Raw genomic sequence first — 19,340 nt, forward strand, 5'->3', positions numbered from 1 at the left:
AGTTTGAATAGATATTTTACTATGGGCTTTCTGTACTTGAAAGTACTTTCTCAAGTGTGCTAGAGCTAGGAATTTTAGATGTCTGTGCTGTTTGTGGTTTTGCAAATCCATATTGATGCTACGGTGATGCTTGACAAAATTATTTAGAGTCTTTTTTAGGTGAGTTGCTCTAATCTTATTAGTGGCAAACTAGACATCCTAATTCCAGAGTTCTGTGTTCTGTGGTGGTTTTTTTTATTATTTTGAGAATTTCCTGGAGCATGAGTATAACTGATTGCACCGGCCTCTGAACCTAGATGGAAAAGTGCATTTGTTAAATATTCTATACAGTGCCTTATGTGAATTGTTTCTTGAAAAATGGAATAGCAGTCAAATTTTGGAGGATGAGCAAAACCCAAAGTTTTGATATTGCTGCCTAACTGAAGATGCTTGGGAGAAAGAAGGTGTATGGGTATTAATGACTGGGGGAAGGGAGTGCATTAAGAGCATAGTTTAAAAAGTGGACTTTGGGCCTCTTAATGATAAATCTAAGAATGGTGGCGTGATGTAAAATGTTTCTTAGAGGACTTTGTACACAGGTAGGTGAACTTCTGAATAGTACTAGAAGGAAATGGTTGAACGGATTCATAGAGGGCATCTAGCAAATGTAAAGTGGATTGAGGTGAACAGCAGAAAAACTAGAAAAAATAATTTCTTCTAGCTAATGTTTAAGGATGCTAGTTGTATTCTGAGAATATTTAAATACACATCAGTGGTTAGGTTTTGCTTACTTATTTCCCAGTATACTGTCTCAGTTACTGGATACTAGAAATTCTGTCCTAAATGATAGATTGCAGTGCTTGTATTCTAAGTTCTTCAGTGGCACAGTTTTCAACACTTTGTAATGCATTACAAAATCTGTCAGTACAGTAGCTACAGAATAAAAATATCAGTTTACTACGAGTTGCCAATAAGGACCTGGAAGAGTCTGGATTTTCCTTTTCTAACTGTGGGTAAAAAGGTAAGATAACACTATGTAAAGCTTCTATATATGACTTATCTGTGTATTTTAAATGCAAAGATTGTGGGGGGAAAAAAAAAGAAAAAAAAAAAAAAGGGTGTGCTTCTTTAAAGCCCTCCTTCCCCCAAATGGAGTCTTAAATGTAAAATGTGAGAATAATATAAGTTTAGGAAATTTATCATTAACCAGGTAATTATACAACTGAGAAATCAGCTTGTGCAAACCTTTCTTAACCTTTAGAGACAAACTTTCATGCTAAGATGAGGTCATACTTGTGGGCTGGAAGTATGTATAAATTCAAAGTGGACATTTTCAAAAGAGGAGAAATTACATCAGTTACATTTTCATGCTAGTAATGTGCAAGATGTATATATATAACCTGAAATAGTGATGAAGTGCTGTGAACTCATTCAGCTGTTGGCTGAATAGGGCTATTAATATTGCAATAACTCTGACTGACAATGGCAAAGAGATTTTGCCAGTTAGGATGAAATTACATTATAGCTGAATCAACCTAAAAGCTAGTTGCTTAGGAGAAAGGAGGTCATGCTTTCTCCAGTGCAACTACGTGGTCCTGCCCCTTTGTGAGCATATCTTCCATTTGTCATAATATGTAACCCCACACACACCCATTTTCACTTATCCAGAATTATTGTTATATTCATAAAAGTGTTTGGGAGACAAATTGACCAAGGTATATGATGTGTTTTGCATTTTTTTCCAAAGACCTTTGCCACAGACATGGTTTTTCTGATGTCTTACAAATAACATTAGAATGAGCATGTAAAGGAAAAAGACTTTAAATTTTCTTGCTACAAAGGGCTGAAATATTCGGGGCAAGTCTTTTAATAAGTTGTATGCTTAATAAATATAATGGAAAATCTTGCTTTATGAAACTGTTTCAGCTAGTTTAGGGATTAATCTCCCCTTTGTGATGCTACTTAAAAGTTTTCGCACTTGAAAAGAGACTAGTTAAATTAAGTCTCTCATTTCCTTTTGTGTTTAAGGCTGTTGTTAAAATGATGCAAGAGGAATATTAAGCAATGATCATATGTTCCCAGGGCTTTTCAAAAAGCTGAGTTAGATAATGGGAAGTTCTGTTGCTTGCAGTTTCCCAGGTTTTTTTCACACTTAATTAAAACTTGTTCTAGTTGGAGGAAAGTGAGAGTACTGTTGTTGCACAGAAAGTTCATTTCATAAATCAAGTGGACATATTTTAGATAGACAGAGTTCTGTCTAGAGCAGTGGTGTAATCCAGTGAACTCTGGCAGTATTCAAAAGTGGATAACTACAGATGAGAAAGAATAAAGCATGCTTCTGGTCGTACTTTTCCTTTTGCTATACCAGCATCAACAGAGATTGGATCGTTAAATAAATAGAAATCACCTCTTTCCTAGGTGATAAAGTTGAATTACAGTTTTTCAGATTAGTTGATTTTTTCAGAGGAAAACAAGTTCTGTTTTAACTGCTTGGGATATCTACAAAGTATTAAGTGCTGTGTAGGCTACAGTAATTCTGGAGGACATTGACACTTCTGATAGGTTTTTGTTACTGTAGTTGGGTATTCTGTATGTGATTTCATAGATGCATGGAAATATTCGCAGAGGAAATTCATCCTTCTGGGGATGAATAATGGGCAAATTCAGATTGTAAGACTGGGATTGTCTATATAGCACAGTTGAGCACAGGCCTGTAGAACGGTACTGTAATACACAATTAACACACAGTTAATTTAGCATTGTCACAGTTATTTAGCACATGCCTAACAAGAATATTATGGTTATTGTAGCTCAGTGCTATTCAATGGGCAATTTGTAGTTCAAATCCAACTTGCTGCTGCCTTGGAAGCTGCAGAGGCCAACCACTTGGACAACATCCATTGCTTTAGTAGTTAGATGCTGGCTTTCTTGCAGAACTCAGACCTGGATATCCTATGCTAATAATGTAAGATAATAATGAATGTATGTATTCAATATCCAGTCATAGATTTTTGATTATTAAAGGAAACAGAATTTGCCCATACATAGCTTTCGCTTTCCTGAGATCATGATACTGCTTTTAGACCCACTTCATCTCTGTTGGAATGATCTCAAATTCTTCTGTTTTCTATTTGGGTTTGCATTCAAGCATTTGCAAGGGCTTCTTACTTGCATACACTGTTGCTGAAGTGTGGTTGTTCAAAGCTTCAGCCACGTTTACCAGGTGCTTGAGCATAGCCAAGTGATGACCAGATGACCAACCCTATATGGCCTGTGTGGAGCTAGATTTGGTGTTTCTGCATGTGCATAGCACTTTATTCACAAACTGAATCACTAATGTAAACACAATGGCCAGTGGGTATGTACAGTAACCTTTTACATGATGAAAAAGCTGAATATAAGATTTGACAGACTCGAGTTAAAAGAACAAGTGGTAAGATACTTGCAAACAATACATAATATTGAATCATTTAGCATACCTGACAGCATTTTGGAGTTTCAGTATACTCGAAGTAAGATTATAGCCAAATTTGACAGAAACGAAAAGCAAGAAGTCCTACAAAAGCTTTTCACTGATTGTTTTGTTCTGAAAATCCCCTTTTTAATGTTCTATTGCAACACTTTAGATATAATTATATTGTCAAATGAGCTTGGAGATATAAGGGTTTAGCAGAAGGCAAAAAGCGTAACACATAGCTGCTTCCAGCATAAGACATCTTCCCCTTCCTTTTTGCTTGCGTTAGTGCAGAGCTGCCCCTTCTCGTGTGCTGCACTGTTGCATGGCTGGCTGGCAGTTTGATGACCTGATCAGCTAACTTGACAGAAAACTGTTAACTTTTCTGCAGGCTTAACTTCTGCTAGGTTAGCAGAGCTGTTTGTTCCCTTAGCATTCAGCGGTGTAGCTGCTGTGAAGGGAGCACGCAGCTTGGGTTCAGGGGGAGGGTGGTTGGACCTGCCCCTCTTTTGCGTTAGCAAGTTTAGGTTAGATCAACTCAGCGTAGCTCACTTACCTTCACCTTCCATGTAAGAGAAACTCATGTGACTGAAATTAATCAAGTATCGTTGCCAGTGCATTTTTAGAAGAATTGTGTGCTTTACTTCTCAGCTTCAAATGCTTTTTGAAGCAAAACCGAAGAATTGATGCGAGTACTTTGTGTATGGCCGTGCTGTGTCTCTCACAATGTTGAAAAAAAGTCAGATTTGAAAAATCATCAGAAATGAACTTTTTATATTTTCCAGAAGAAGCAAATATAAGAAATTGGTTGTAGAACACTTCACTTCCAGAGAGTTTCAGTCCTGAGGATATTCATGGCATGTTAAAGAATTTATGTTCTGTGGCAATGTGGGTGCAGGTAGCAAAATGTATTTTTAATGAAAGGGGAGTCCAGTTTTTATGTAGTATGCTATTCTTTGATTTTGCCCCCCCCCCCCCAATCTGATTACTTTATTGACAATAAAGTACTTGTAGTGCCTCAAACTGCTACAGGTATCGGAGCCTTTTATTCAGAAATGAAGTTATGTGGCAGGGCTGTAATGAAGGATGTGTGTCGGTGATCCTAATGACTTCTCAATAATCTGTACCAGCTAATATTTATGAAGTATAATTTATGCCCAAGATTTAATGCATTTTTGATAAATTGCTGGGTGAAGCAAAGAATAACTTATCCAAGTGGAACTGCAGAGGAGAAGCTGTCCAGATAGTCTTCAGTTATAGTCATATCAGCTACACTGTAACTAAGTATAGTTACTTGGTCATTTTGCTGTGTTCCTGGGAGAACTGTTTTCATAATATTTCAAACTGCTGTTGTGGAGCAAGATTTCATTATGATAAATACATCTCCACAGCCAGGAAGCTTCATTTCATGTTATCTTGCAAACAAGTACTTAGATATTCATGTTCAGCCCATGGCTGAAATTTGGCAACACAGATGTGGTGGAACCTAGATCAATGGTGTACTGCTTAGTTACAAACCAGATGCTCAAGTTTTGCATTCATGTGTAAAGCTGTACTAAGATATTAATTTTTATAAATGAAGTATAACTTATATACTGTACAGCTAAAACCTTTAGGAAAAGATAGTTGATCAGAAAATATGAAGGATTTCTTAGATACCAGGAGCAAATTCTTTAGTATATAAATACAAAAAAGACCAAAAACATTGCAGTGAAACATGTACATAAACTGTATGTGCTTTATAGACTTTTTGTCCAATGATTTTAAGAACATGTTTTATACAGAGAAAACCTTCTTTCTACATTTAACTAACACTGTTTTTCAGCCTGGCTAATGATTTTCTGGAGTAGTACTATTAGAATTCATACAGAAAATGTTGGGCTTGCTTTTGTTTTTGATACAGATTCAGTAACTTCTGAAATGCGGCTAAGCAACAGAAACCAAAGGAGATAGAATATATTTCTATATGCAGAATTGATGTATCAGAGTAAACCAGGCTATTTTGAATTAAAGGTAGTGGCATGTGTTCAGGAGTACTTTTCAATGGTGGTGTTTTTTGTTAAAGTATCACTACTGAAATTTGAGATGTGGTAGTTACTAAAAACGTAAACAACAACTGTTTGTCTGGTTTTTAATAGTTTTATGCAACCAGCAAAACCTGTGCTATTGTCTTCAGGGAAAAATGAGTACTAGTTGCCAGATTGGAAGCAATTCTTATTTTTGCTCAAAGATAAGAGGAGTTACCGATGACCATGTCTTAGTCAAATAAAATAACATATAGAACAGACTGTTTCATCAGACAGATAAGCTAATTACAAAAATAATTTGCTAAAAGCCATTTGCTGTTTATGCGGTTTTCAGGAGGGATGGGGGATGGAAAAGATTTCTCCTAATTCTCATCTGCTATGTGTTCTAATAGTAATTTTAATTGGATTTGTAGTGCTTTAAAACAAGAAGAAAACCCAGTTATGCCTGTTAATTTTGAAAAAGTTAGCATTCGTTGCAGATGATCCTCAGTCTTCTGCAAGGGAAAAATAAATCCCATTTTAAAAAGACTGGAAAAAAAAAAGGTTAATTAAGTCAGTGGCATAGCTGAAAACTGGAGAGGTGTCATGGTTTAACCCCAGCTGGCAACTGAGTACCATGCAGCTGCTCACTTGCACGCCCCTTCCCCACTCCCACCAACCCCGTGGGATAGGGAGAGTTGGAAAAAGGTAAAACTTACGGGTTGAAATAAGAACAATTTAATAATTGAAATAAAGTAAAATATAATTAAAATAATAATAACAATTGTAAGGAAAAGGGTGGTAGGGGGAGAGAGAAAGAGAAATTAAAATTGAGGGGGGAAATGGGCCGGGGATGTGGAGGTGGGGAACAAACCCAACCCCAGGTGATGCACAATACAGTTGCTCACCATCCGCTGACTGATGCCCGGCCAGTCCCCGAGCAGTGATCGGTAGCTCCCAACCAGTTTATATGCTGAATGCAATGTTCTGTGGTATGGAATACGCCTTCGGGTGGTTCGGGTCAGCTGTCCTGGCCGTGCTCCCTCCTGGCTTCTTGTGCACCTGTTTGCTGGCAGAGCTTGGGAAACTGGAAAAGTCCTTAACTTGGAGAAAGCCCTACTTAGCAACAACTAAAACATCAGTGTGTTATCAACATTATTCTCATACAAAATCCAGAACACAGCACTGTACCAGCTACTAGGAAGAAAATTAACTATCCTGGCCAAAACCAGGACAAGAGGCCAGTACACAAGTTTATTCAAAGCCTTTTTCATTAAAAGTTAAAGAATGGAAGAATAGTTCAATCAGTGAAAATTCAAGTATATATGAAAAAGTAATCACTGCTCTTTCCCCATATTTCTCAGATTTTGCAACTGGCCCTGTTTGAGCATTTTCCAGATTTGCCAGCAGTCTGTCTGTGCACATGGTAGTGAAAAATACTTGAGATACATCAAAATGCTGACATCATTAACACAGTTATTCTATACTATGGTGCTACTAACTTCTTATGCATGAGATGCAACTGAGTTAAGCTTTTTAGCTTACACAGGGGTGAAAATACTTTTTACTCTCCTTTTGAAGCACAAGTGTATCAACAATGTAACAGGCACCATTCAAACTATTCAGTGGTATGATAGCAGACTTTATCCTTTTACACTGTGGTATGTAAATTTTCATCACTTTCTGATAGAAGTATCATTTTCTGCAGTATTTGACTTGTCATGTGAATTTTTACTTTTACACTGTGTTTTGGTTCTTCAGACAATTATGTGAAGCTATGCCATAAATTTGAGTGTTCGTTCTGTTTTCCATAGCCTATGCTGTGAACAGGATCTTAAATTTCAACTTCTAACAAGCATGCTTACCACCGTTACCCTTGTGAGTTATCAGCCTGTACCTACTCCTGAGCCCAGTGAAGGTTCCACCTCTAAATTGCAGTCCAAATAAAGTAGCTCATGATGGGGTTTTGTGTCAGAGTTCAAAACAGCGGTCTTCAGATACTGCCTAGTGGCTGGCTAGCCCTGAACGTGCCCAGAGGGCAGAGGTGCTGATGATCTTTGTAGCCCTGAACGTGCCCAGAGGGCAGAGGTGCTGATGATCTTTCTGTTAGATTATTCCTATTTAGCTCTTCATAGAAGAACTTGATACTAAAATGATGATACATTGAGTCCTTTTCAAGTCTTGTACTCAAACAGGTTTCTATGGATTAGCCTTTCTTTCACATGCCTGCTCTGAAGAGGTTGTAGCAGCAGTGGTGATGACATTCTCTTTAATGTCTTAAGATAGTGGTTAGAGTAACTGCACATCATGCTGGAAATTGGGGTCCATTTCCATCCTTCATTTATCCGCAGTCCATGGATACCTCTGCAGTGGCAAAATAAATGTGTAAGCATTTCTGTCATCTTCATAAAGATTGATCTGTTTTCTGGTTTGCTTATTAAGTGACTTAGAGTTGAAGATAACTATAACGTTGAGCTGTTATAGTAAACATTGCAATGAGAAACGTATAAAACTGGACAAAAATGACTCAATTCTACAAATCAGTTCTGAAGAAGCAGGCTTTCTGTAGAAAGATCCATTGGATCAACTGAGCAATATACACTGTGTAAACTATTAAGCACCTCTACGTTTGAGGAGCGAAAAGAATTTTTCCCATCAAGTTTTGAAATAAACAACTTCAATAGGCAGGCTCAATTTACAGTAGTTAAGTGTGAATATGTCTATTCCAAAATGAATGTGATTTTTAGCTGCTTACAATCAAAAATTCACATAACACTATATATAAAGTGTGACAAGTGTCTGAACTTCTGAGGAATGGCAGAAACTTGAGCAAATCTTGGATCCCCACCGTCACAGAAACTAACTTTCTGAAATCTGTAGTGCTTATTTCGGGAGTAAGTCAGGAACTTCAGAAAGGAATAGATGGCTAACGAAACGGTGAGGCCCAGCTCAGAGGTGAAACAGATGAATATGGATATCCCTCGTGCAGCGTACGAACTTGACCGTAACAGATGTGACTGCCCTGTGTTTAAGACAGACGTAGCAGACAGCTGATGACGCAGTTTGGTTTCCATGGCAGTGACTTCGTGTTATGTAAGGAAGTTGCATATACACGGCACTGGTTGTCATGGTTCTGGGGATCCTGCTTGAACAGGCCTTTCCTGATCAACATGATTTAGTGGCTTTAAAAACAATAAAATATTCTCTGCAGCGGCTAGCTACTAGTGCTTTTAAAAGTCCTAATCTCTCTTATTTTATTCTTGTTACAGCAGTGGCAGTTTCAAGTTACTAGTACCAGATTTAAAGGCTAAATTGTATCTTGGTCTTCACTGTGCTTTTGAAAGAAACCTTGATTTTGGCCACTGCAGTATACAAGGGTGCTTTCCTTCACCATAATCATTTGAAGTTTTACAGGCTATAAGCATGTTAAATGCATGCAGCATGTCAGGCCTAAATTCTGCTTGTCTACCAGTTGTCTGAAGACAGCGAATTAGATGACCCTTGGAGGACAGGAGATGTAAGCAGTTTTTATAAATCCTTCAACTGCTAATTACTATAAGTAGTAAAAAACCTTGAAATTGTGAAAAATAAATTCTTATTTAAATCTGCTCTTCTAAAGGTAATCCTTCTTTTCCCTGTTTTCCTTCAGTTAAGAGTCTCAAATCTAGAATTGGCACTGGCACCTAAGTTCTGAGCTGTGATAAGGGAATATAGCTGAAAATGTGTGCTCAGTTGTTGGCCCAAGCCAAGGAGGTTTGCTTAAAAAAATCCTCTCATTTATCTGGTTGAATGCTGAAGCAGTAAACTTATTACAATATGTAAAAGTTTTGCCTAAAACATGATTATTTTTTTTTTAGCATTAACATAACACCATAGCTAATACATTATCTTAAAATGGTATGCCAGGGGTGTGACGGTAGAGGAGAGGTAGATGTCTGCGGAGTTCTTTACTGTGTATACTGTATGTCAAATTATATTTGCATTGAGCTGAAGGTGAGGGTTTTTTTTTTTAAATGGTGCAGCATATTTAACAGGTCTCAAAAAAGCAGTCTTACTCTGCATTGAGATCTTGCCCATACAGTTCTGCACTCTCCTTTGCATTTTTTTGAACGCTAGTGCTTGTGCAGCCCTTTAGTGAACCAGTACTGTTCAGTGAATGGGTAAAAATGTAAGTAGATGTTGTCGTCTTTGCTTTTGGATGTGTATCTACAGTTTTTGAGATGTGTGAAAGCAGGAAACTGCCTCAAGATTTTTCCCGTGTTGCCATAAGGTATATTAAATTAAGAACATACTATAAGGGCTGTGTTCACTAAAAAAAAAAAAGTATGTTTTTGCAAGGGTATGGAGATCTAAAGAAAAAACCTGTACCTTAGAACTGAGTTACTTTTCTTCCCCCTTTCCCCAGTTATTAGCTGGTCTAATAAGAGATGCTGCTTCTCTCTAGAAGCCTTGCTTTGGTTAGATGTCAGGCTTATTTCATTGCTGATCCAGCATCATTCTAACCTGCTCACAACTGGATGATGCTTTTGACCAAATTGGATGACTGAGGCTTTCACTCAGTTTGAGTGAAACCCTGTTTTGTAACAGGGCAAGAACACTTTGGGATTTAGAAATGAAAGATCAAGGTGCCATTGTCTGCTCTGCTGGTGGAGGTGATCTCCCCAGCAAGAGGAGTTACTTCAGTTTTTCTACATGTAGCATGTGAGCAGAAATTGGCAGTAGCAGGGTACAGTGCATGAATGGGCAGCAGGTACCAGCCCTCTCCATTGCTTAAGCTCCTTGGGATCCAAAGGACAGTTGAGTTTTCTCTTTATTAGTGGGAAAGAATAGCGCAGGGCTGATTATGGAGCACAAGCAGTATGGTAAAGAACATTCCTGTGTGTAGCTTTGTATTGTTTGGGGAAATAATAATATGCGCTATAATGAAAATCTCTGATTCTCCTTTACTAATTTCTCTAGCCAGCCATGCTTAAAGATCTTGCATCTCTCAGCCAGATGCACTGTTCTGGAAACCAATGGTTCTCTGGAACGTACCGTGGTTATTACATTAAATGGGCGAACAAAAATTGTATCTTTAAAGAGAAGGCATGTTCATTTTTTTTAAGGCTTTTTTCGGTATATTTTCTGAATTTGACTGAAAAAATTTGTAGCTATGGATCTCCAGAAGAGAAAAGTGGGAAGCACAGATAAAGGATTGGGTGGTTGGTTTTTTTTCAGGTATAGAATAGTTTAAAACTAATAAATCAGGTACAGACATTAGCATTTCTTACATATACCATATAGTCATCTAGCTGATGATCTTTTAAATCTTTCAAAGTGATGCAAGGTATTAACTCATTATTTTGGAGTATCTGCTTTGAAGACTTCTGATTCTAACCCTTTAATTTAGAATTACACTGAAGGCTAGCAAACCAACAAGTTTAAACTTACTTGCATGTTGGGAGTGTAGGTCACCTATTTAAATTTAGAGATATTTACAATTAAGCAAGACTTTTTAACCCTCAAGTTTATGGATCTTTTTTACAAAGAGGAGATGATTTTCCCTTTTTGGTAGTATTACCTGCATCAAGCTATAAGCGTCTTTAAAACATGCAAAATAAAAACTTTATAATGCCAAACAGACAGGGATTTTTGTTGTCCTGGAAACTGAGATCTGCCAGTAATCCTATTCTTTTTGGGTTTTATTTCACCCAGCGTTCTGTGTGCCTTGGAAAAAGTGCCATTGTGAAACTGTGGTAGGTTGGTAAGGGCAAGACACTGTTGTTACTGTTATTTTGTTCAGGATTGCACACAACTGTTGTTTGAGTAATTGTGGTAGTTTGAAATATCAGTGAACAATCCACTACTTATATATCAGTTCCATTTTTCCATTGTTTTTGCAGGTTTTGTATATTTCAAATTAAGTTAGTTCAAAAATTTGTTTAGTGTTTCCTGTTTTGTCAGCTTTTTTTACCACTTCCTTCACGCTTACCATCCCTTACACTCTGTTTGGTGTGAAGAGTGAAAAATTGTTTTGTAGTGGAGTTGAGACAACCTGTGCTGGTGTAAATGGAACATTCCATTTCTGTGTGTTCACACCATCAACATTATTTTAGTTCTTGCTGTGCTGTGTCATGCTTTGTTTCTCAAATAAACGCCTAGAATGCACTGCTTATCGGCTAAAAGAAGCACAGTTTTTCTGTTGCATGCTCCAGTGAGGTACTTCTAAAGGTCACCTGGTGTAATCCCCCTGGTCAAGCAGGAACACCTGGAGTCAGTTGCCCAGACTGTTCAGGTGGCTCTTGAGTATGTCCAAGCAGGGAGACTCTGCAGTCGCCCTGGGCAACCTGTGCCAGTGCTCAGTCAAGTGAAGAAGTGTTTCCTCATGTTCAGAGGGAACCTCCTCTATTTCAGTTTGTGCACGTTGGCTCCGGTCCTGTCACTGGGCACCACTGGAAAGAGCCTGGCTCCATCTTCTTTGCACCCTCCGGGTGTTTGTATACAATGATCCCCTTGAGCCGCCTTTTCTCTAGGCTTCACATTCCCAGCTCTCTTCTCTCAGCCTTTCCTCACAGGATGGATGCTCCAGTCCCTTCATCTTCGTGGCTCTTCACTGGACTTTTTCCAGTAGTTCCCTGTCTCGTACTGAGGAGCTCAGCCTGGGCATAGTACTCCAGGTGTGGCCTCACCAGTGCTGAGCAGAGGTGAAGGGTCACCTCCCTTGACCTGCCTGCAACACCTCTCCTAATTATTGTGATTCATTATTATAGTGATTCATTAAGTGTTCATGATTATTTTTTTTAAACAAACACCCATAAATTGTTGCTTGAAATGCTGGATAGCAAAACATAGGAGCAAGCTTGGCCATCCTAACTTTTCCAGTCAAAGAACATAAACTGCAGACCCCTGTGACTGAAGATGTGTGCAGGCTGATCTCTGGTTACTTGTATGTAGTACAAAAGCTGCTGGAAGTTGTACTAAACAAGCTTTGTCACTTTTTGGGGGGCACAAACCCAGTCTTTTTTTCTTAGTTGTGGCTGTAGCAGCATGTATGTTTTCCATTGTGCCTTTACCTTTAACAAGGTGGCAACTTGCAGGTGACCAGAGAGCGAGCCTTATTAAAGATGCTGCGTCATTCATCAGGTTGGGTTGTTGCATGTGGAGTTGCGAACAAGCGCCTGGGTCTGGTCAAACTGGGGTACAGAAAATGGAGCAACCCCTCGATTTGAGAGTCTGCATATGAGGAGGCAAGATAGAACCCTTGAATGTGTCCTCTTAATGCATCTGCAGACATCCAAACACTTGGCTTTGCTTCCGTAAATGAGGAGAGGCTTGTGAAGACAGCCCCAAGATGATGTCTTTTCTTGTGACACAGTAAGGTCCGCACTAAGTCTTTCAGTGAGTTTTCCCTTTTCAGTCTTTACAAGGGGATTAGACTTATTTAGGCACGTTATTTGCTTGCTTCCTAGTTATTAGTATACTTGTAAGTCTGCTTAGGCTGCTCAGCTGTGTCCTTGACACTCTGAGCTGAGTCATTTTAGTAGCCATGACTGTGGATGTAATGAAGTTGTTCTTCAGCCACAGCTATAAAATTACAGTGAAAATAAAAGCCAAGTAGTTGTTTCTCTCCACTGTTATTTCTTGGTCACATCTGAATAAGTCTCTGCTGTGTTTGTCAGAAAAGTGTAATAGTAAGCTTTGCCTTGTCGTGTGTAAGAATGAGATAAAGTGTAGTTGTTGCTACCGTAGTGCTCTACTGAGACTTAAAACTTTTTGGCCACGTTCAAACTAAACAGGAGGAGAAAGGTGTAAGTAGCTTTACAAATCTAAAGGTGTACCTCTTTGGTGAAACTACCTCTCTGTCTTGTGAGGCTTTTCGAAATCCTGTATTCCAGAACATTCAGCTTTCTGGCATTAGGCTATCAAAATATTAAAGTACTTACTGAATCTTAAATATGGGAGTAGTCACGTTGAATTTGCAGATACATCTGATATGGTATACTGGCCTCAAAATGCTCAGTACCTACAGAACTGCGGCCCTAGCAAGCATAACAGAAATCAAACAATTGTCCGAGTTAATAGCATACACTTACTACAAATTAGAACTCTAAAGAAAATTACCATGTAGCGTTTCTGTTCCTCTGTCAGCTAAACCATATGAAGAATGGGTTGTAAGTAGCAAAATGAGCATTTGTTCTAGGGATGAATGTGTGTGATTTACATTATTAAATAAAATTGTAGCCATTCTTTGGTGTTAAATGTATGTCAAGTATTTTGAATAGGCCACAGAAAGCCAGATGCAGTTGGGTAGGTTAGCTCGGTGTGGTTCCCCTCTTGCAAGCCCTTCCAGCAAAGCGCTGGTGCACTCTGCTTCCTCCACCACAGCCAGCTGCTCTCCCCTCCTTCCTCAGGAGCACTCTGCCTGTCTGCTCATTTCCCTCGCTTCATATGGTTGCTTGGTTGGTTTTACTGGCGTACAGGACTGTACTGGTACAGATCTTTGAAATGTTAGGGTGTAAGACCCAAAATTGCTACTGACATTTCCACAGCATGGGAGTTGTTGCTGAAGTTTAAGAACGTGGCCTTTAAGCATATATTGGAGTTACTTATTTTTCTACAATATGATGTATTTCTTAATATTTAAGCTTCCTGCACTGAATGCAGTGAGACTTGTGAAGTATTTTCTTTTAGGCAAACTTTCAGTTAAGATCTGAACTAAATATTAGCTTTTACAGTAAGTAGAAACCTGCCAAAGAGCTTCATGCCACAAAGTACTACTTTTTCGTCTTTTGGTGTGTCATTTCACTGAGGAACAAGAAAGGGTTTTCTTGGTTGGGCTTTTTTTTTTTTTTTTTTTATTCTACACAAGCAGGAACTGGAAGGAAACAAGACAACTCCCAGAGCATAGTAGAGGTCACTTTTAATTGTTATGTTTGGATATTTTAAAAAAACCAACCAAACAACCACACCCCACCACCCCACACTGTGTAATATGATTGGTCTAAGAAGGTGGTTTTATAAAAATTATTATTAAATATTAATCATTTATTAATATTAAATCATAAATTTAATATTTATTTATTATTTTATGAATTTATATTCTAAATATTTTTAAATTTATAAATTTAATTATTTATAATTAAAATATAAAATTAAATGTAAATATTAATTTATTCTGTACCATTGGAAGTAGCAAAGAATTTTTTGAAGCAACACCACCGAAGGAAAAACATACCTAAATCGGTGTTACTTTCTTTGTAATTTCTTAATTCATAGAGTAACATGTAAACAATTTTGAGAAGTTTGTGCTAGTCCTTCAGAAAGGACCGTGATTTGATAACCTGTGCCTACCTGTGAAGAAAAGGGTCATGAATTTTTGTCTTCTGAATGGCCAGATTACCTTTATCTAACACTTGCTGTCAAAGGTGTTCTGCATCTCAGGCTGTTATGCATCCTTGAAGCCATGAATCCTATTTTTTCCCTTCTAAAACTATAAAAGCTGTCAAACAGTGGAACTGTATTTTGTATGTCAGTGGAATTGCAAATTCCATAAGTAACGGTCATAATCAAGAGTGCAGTAATCGCCCCCTTATGCACGTCAAAAATATTTCATGGTTTCATAGGTAATTATGTCTGTTTCCTCAACAGCTGTTTTAAAATATGCACTATGTATTTACAGATATATGGAGTTTGGGGGTCATCCTCTTCATGTTGGTTTGTGGACAACCGCCATTTCAAGAAGCAAATGACAGTGAAACTCTGACTATGATAATGGACTGCAAATACACAGTGCCACCTCATGTGTCCAAAGAATGTAAAGAGTAAGTAAAGTACTAAAGAACTTGGAAGCGGTTGCAGGAGTGAATTCTCATTATCTTTGGGAGTTCCCCATACCATATTGTCAGCATTTGGAATACTCCTTGTCTGTTAATAAGATAGCATGCCTACCGCTTTTGCGTAGTTGTTAGTATTTCTTCACATTGAGTAGTTTCTTGGGCACCAGTATTGCATTTTCTTTTTATTCTTTGTGCCTCTTCTTACTAAAGTTCAATCCCATGATATTTTTTGCTGACAGGTTTTCCTCACACTTGTGTGAAACTTCATTTTGATTTTACACAATGTGCCTTTGTTTTATGTGTCTCAGTTGTCATGCATTTTATAAACGACTGAAGGAACTGCTCAGCACTGTCTGGCTTTGGCCAAAACTCTTGCTGGACATATTACAAGGTGTTGCTGAGTGTATTTTGTGGCAGGGGTTAAAAAGGTAATGATTCCTGTAGATTTCTGTTCAAAATAAAAGTTGTCAAAACCCAAGGATATCACAGCAAGTTTTGCTCGTTACTGAAATTGCAACTTCAAATCAACATTCTAGGCAATCAAGGGAGAAAAATATTCGGTCTGCAAATACCATATGCCACTTGGGAATCATGACTCATTTTGTTGTGCTGTTTTTCTGCAGCGTTTGCTGGAGCTTTTTCATTTTTTTTTATATCTACCGATATTTCCCTGTTGATTAATGACCTCTTCAGTCCTTTTAATATATATCCCAGTTGCATCACTTAGACTATTTTACAATGTTTGGATGTGTTTTTGAATCTGCAGTAGAGTTTCTCATTTTCAATATGAAAGTCCAGATACCTTTATTAAATGCTAGAAAAATGCATTTGGTCCAGTCAAAAAAACCTAGAACAGCGTCTAAGATTCTGTTATTTGACACAAAATTAAGTTTGTTACAGCTGTGGTCATAATGACCATTCTTCTCTTCACCCGTCATCTGTGTGGTCCAGGAATCTAATGCATAACATGATGTCATAGCTGGTTTTCATGTCTTGTCATTAGTGTCTAGCATTTCTAGTAACATGGAAAAGCTGCTGTCAGTGCTTTCAGCAGCTTGAAGAGCTTTACGTACAGGAAGAGGTTTAAAAGAGAGATCTTATCTTTGATTTTTATTGAATAAATCTCTAGTGATGCTGTATGCTGTGCTGAGGCCAGGAAACTTACTTTTTGCAGCCTTTTGCAGTTTGCTTAAAGGCCCAAGTAGATCTGCTTCTCTATGCAATGCATGAACAATGTACAGTCAGTTACCCAAGTCCTCTGTAGATTAGGTTTTCTTAGGGAAAAGACTGCAGGAATATTTAAACTTTTTCCTTGGAGTGAAAGCATTCTTGGTGGTTTGGGATGCATAAGCAAGCTTGAAGCAGGAGACGCACATGGTATACTTGTGTGGTTTTACTGCAGGTGTAGTTTAAAGAAGGTCAAATAAAGTATATAGTTTGTTCCCTTTCTGTCATAATATTAACAAAAGCAAAGAAAATCAAGGCTCCATGGCTCACCCTGTCATTGCTTTTGGTAGAGGCAGAGGAAGTATATATGTGACCTTTTTTTACAGTAGAGTTTTAAGAACTCTGAATTAACCTCCTTTTTAAATTCCATACATAATCTCACACTAATAAAAAAAAAATTTAAAAAAATTATACACAAATCACAAAGGTAATATGTAGTATAGTTAGTGCAATAAAAAGCATTATGTAAGAACTGCAGAACTTTCATTCCACATGTTGGAGTAATAAAGTTTCATTGAAACCTTGGCATCAAAACTGTATATTCATGTTCTGTTTTGTTATGCAAAGCCAAAAATACTTCCCCCAAGAATTTTTCCATGTATAGTAAGTGAACAAAGATGTGCTGTCCTAATCAAGTCTCCTTACTCTGTTTATTTGGGGAATTTATGCACTTCCTTTCCAGCAGTTGTGAACACTCAGTATCAACCCATTAGTAGGTTTGTCACCTCATCATCCCAGATGGTGTTTGGGTTTGGGTTTGGTGGGGTTTTTTTCCCCTCTATGGATAGATCACTGTTCTTTTAGGGATACTGAAGAATCAAATGTCTGATAGCTATTTCAGAATAAAATATTTCTGCTTATCTTGCCATTGCATGTTCTTGTTGACAGCAGCAATAATAGAAAATTATATTTCTATTACTTTACAGACCAGCCTGTAGGCCATCTGTGACGGTTGCCCTATAAGACCTATTAAAACCAAACAAACCAGAAAAATCAGGTTAAGAATCTAAGCATAGTAAATGAAAACAGCAGTGTTTATATTTATAGTTTTTCATAACTAAATTGTTTGCTTCAGTTCAGCAATATTTGGAATGTCTTTGAGAATAAATAATTTCCCATCACATTGTTTACTGTAGAGACTTCTAAAGTTCTGTGTGGGCTGACAGAAAATTTCTTCCTAATGTTGCTCTTACAGTGGCTGCTTTTTAAACATGTGAGTGCATTTTGTTTAGATCTATTTTTTATTCACAGTCTAATTACACGGATGTTGCAGAGAGATCCAAAGCGAAGGGCATCTTTGGAAGAGATTGAAAACCATGCGTGGCTCCAAGGAGTTGACCCATCTCCTGCAACGAAGTACAATATTCCTCTTGTGTCATATAAAAATCTGTCTGAGGAGGAACACAACAGTATAATACAACGCATGGTTCTGGGTGATATAGCAGACCGAGATACAATAGTGGAGTAAGTTGTCAGTTTTCCATGTGCGGTTTGTTTTGTGCACCTGTCACTTCTGAGAAGTGTGTCATGAGAACCTGTTTAAATATCAAGCCATTCAGTTAACAAACAAAAGATAACAGTCTTGCTCTGTGATAGGATGTTCTAGGATGAGAAGTAGTTAGTTATGCAGGCCCAGCCTTAGGAAAAACTTCACAAAAATGTGTTGGAACAGTATTCCGTTCCTGTGGTAGTTTGTCATCTTGAGTAAACGTACCTGCTTTGAAATCCGTGCTTTTACTTGTGCTTTGTACCTCATGTATATTTGGAGGTGATAAAATTCTAGCATTTTTCCTGTAGAACATTTCCAGTATCCCTTAAGCTTTGTTCATTTAAAGTATTATGCCTTTTATCTGTATAATGCAAAGTAGTCATTGTCACTGAGCTTGCTAGAAAGCTACATAGTTTCTTCTGGTAGATCAAACCCCCCAAATTTCTAAAATACTTGCAAACTGAGGACTTAAAATTGTTCTTTCTATTTGTGTTTAAGCTGGGAAAAGTGTTATCTTACCATTTGTGGGGAGGGTGGGGAAGCAGCAGTTTGTTATGCTTTCAGCTGCATAACAGGACAGCTGAATGATGCTTACTGGCTTATGAACTTAATTTTATAGTAAACTTAATCTGACAGCCCTAAAATAATGAAGATTTTTTTCCTCCAGTTGTTGTATGAACAAATATTAGTACTGTGTGGTTGTATGTGCCAGTGGGAAAGCATAACATTAATGAAATACAATTTTGTCATTTAAGGAATTTTCAGTAAAGGGGGAATTCCTTAATTTTTTGGATGATATTCTGAGGATGTTTTCATGTAACTACAGTTGAGATTACTAGACTTGTTGGCTCTTTATTTTTAATAAAACCAAGACGTGCTTGTTACAACATTAAAAATACGCAGCTCTGCTTTCAGGTGCTTTTCCTGCTATGAGAAGTACAGCAAGTTGTGTGAGATGCATATCCAGTTTTTAGAAAATCATTGATGTGTGGCTTATTTCTTCTTTCATACTTTCCTTAGGGCATTGGAAACTAACAAATACAATCACATCACTGCAACTTACTTCTTACTAGCTGAAAGGATTCTGCGAGAAAAACAAGAAAAGGAAATTCAGACCAGGTCTGCAAGCCCTAGCAACATCAAAGCTCAGTTCAGGTGAGAATTTAGGAATCTTAAGTGGTTTCTTTTTTTTTTTTTTTTTTTTTTTTTTCCTTCCCGAAAGTTGACTTACTGAGAACATTATTGAATTGCTCAAGTACTGCTTTCTTAAAAACAGTAAAATACTTACACGTTGCAAATTTTAAATGTCTCTAAAGTGCTGTGGATGCTTCAGAAGCTGTTCGGAAATCAGTTACCAATAGTGTTTTCGA

General features: G+C 37.7%; 1 protein-coding gene across 3 annotated transcripts in view; it reads left to right on the top strand.

The window, feature by feature from the left end:
* Window positions 1-19,340, top strand: part of SNRK (SNF related kinase) — a 42,393-nt gene that overhangs the window by 14,613 nt on the left and 8,440 nt on the right. For all 3 annotated transcript variants that reach the window (XM_080387230.1, XM_080387232.1, XM_080387231.1), the window contains exons 4-6: window positions 15,098-15,239; window positions 17,733-17,945; window positions 18,991-19,125. In XM_080387230.1, coding sequence (XP_080243356.1) covers window positions 15,098-15,239; window positions 17,733-17,945; window positions 18,991-19,125 — 490 coding nt within the window. The remainder of the gene's footprint in view (window positions 1-15,097; window positions 15,240-17,732; window positions 17,946-18,990; window positions 19,126-19,340) is intronic.

Source organism: Falco punctatus (assembly GCF_963210335.1).
Source record: "Falco punctatus genome assembly, chromosome: 4".
NCBI classification, from domain to species: domain Eukaryota; kingdom Metazoa; phylum Chordata; class Aves; order Falconiformes; family Falconidae; genus Falco; species Falco punctatus.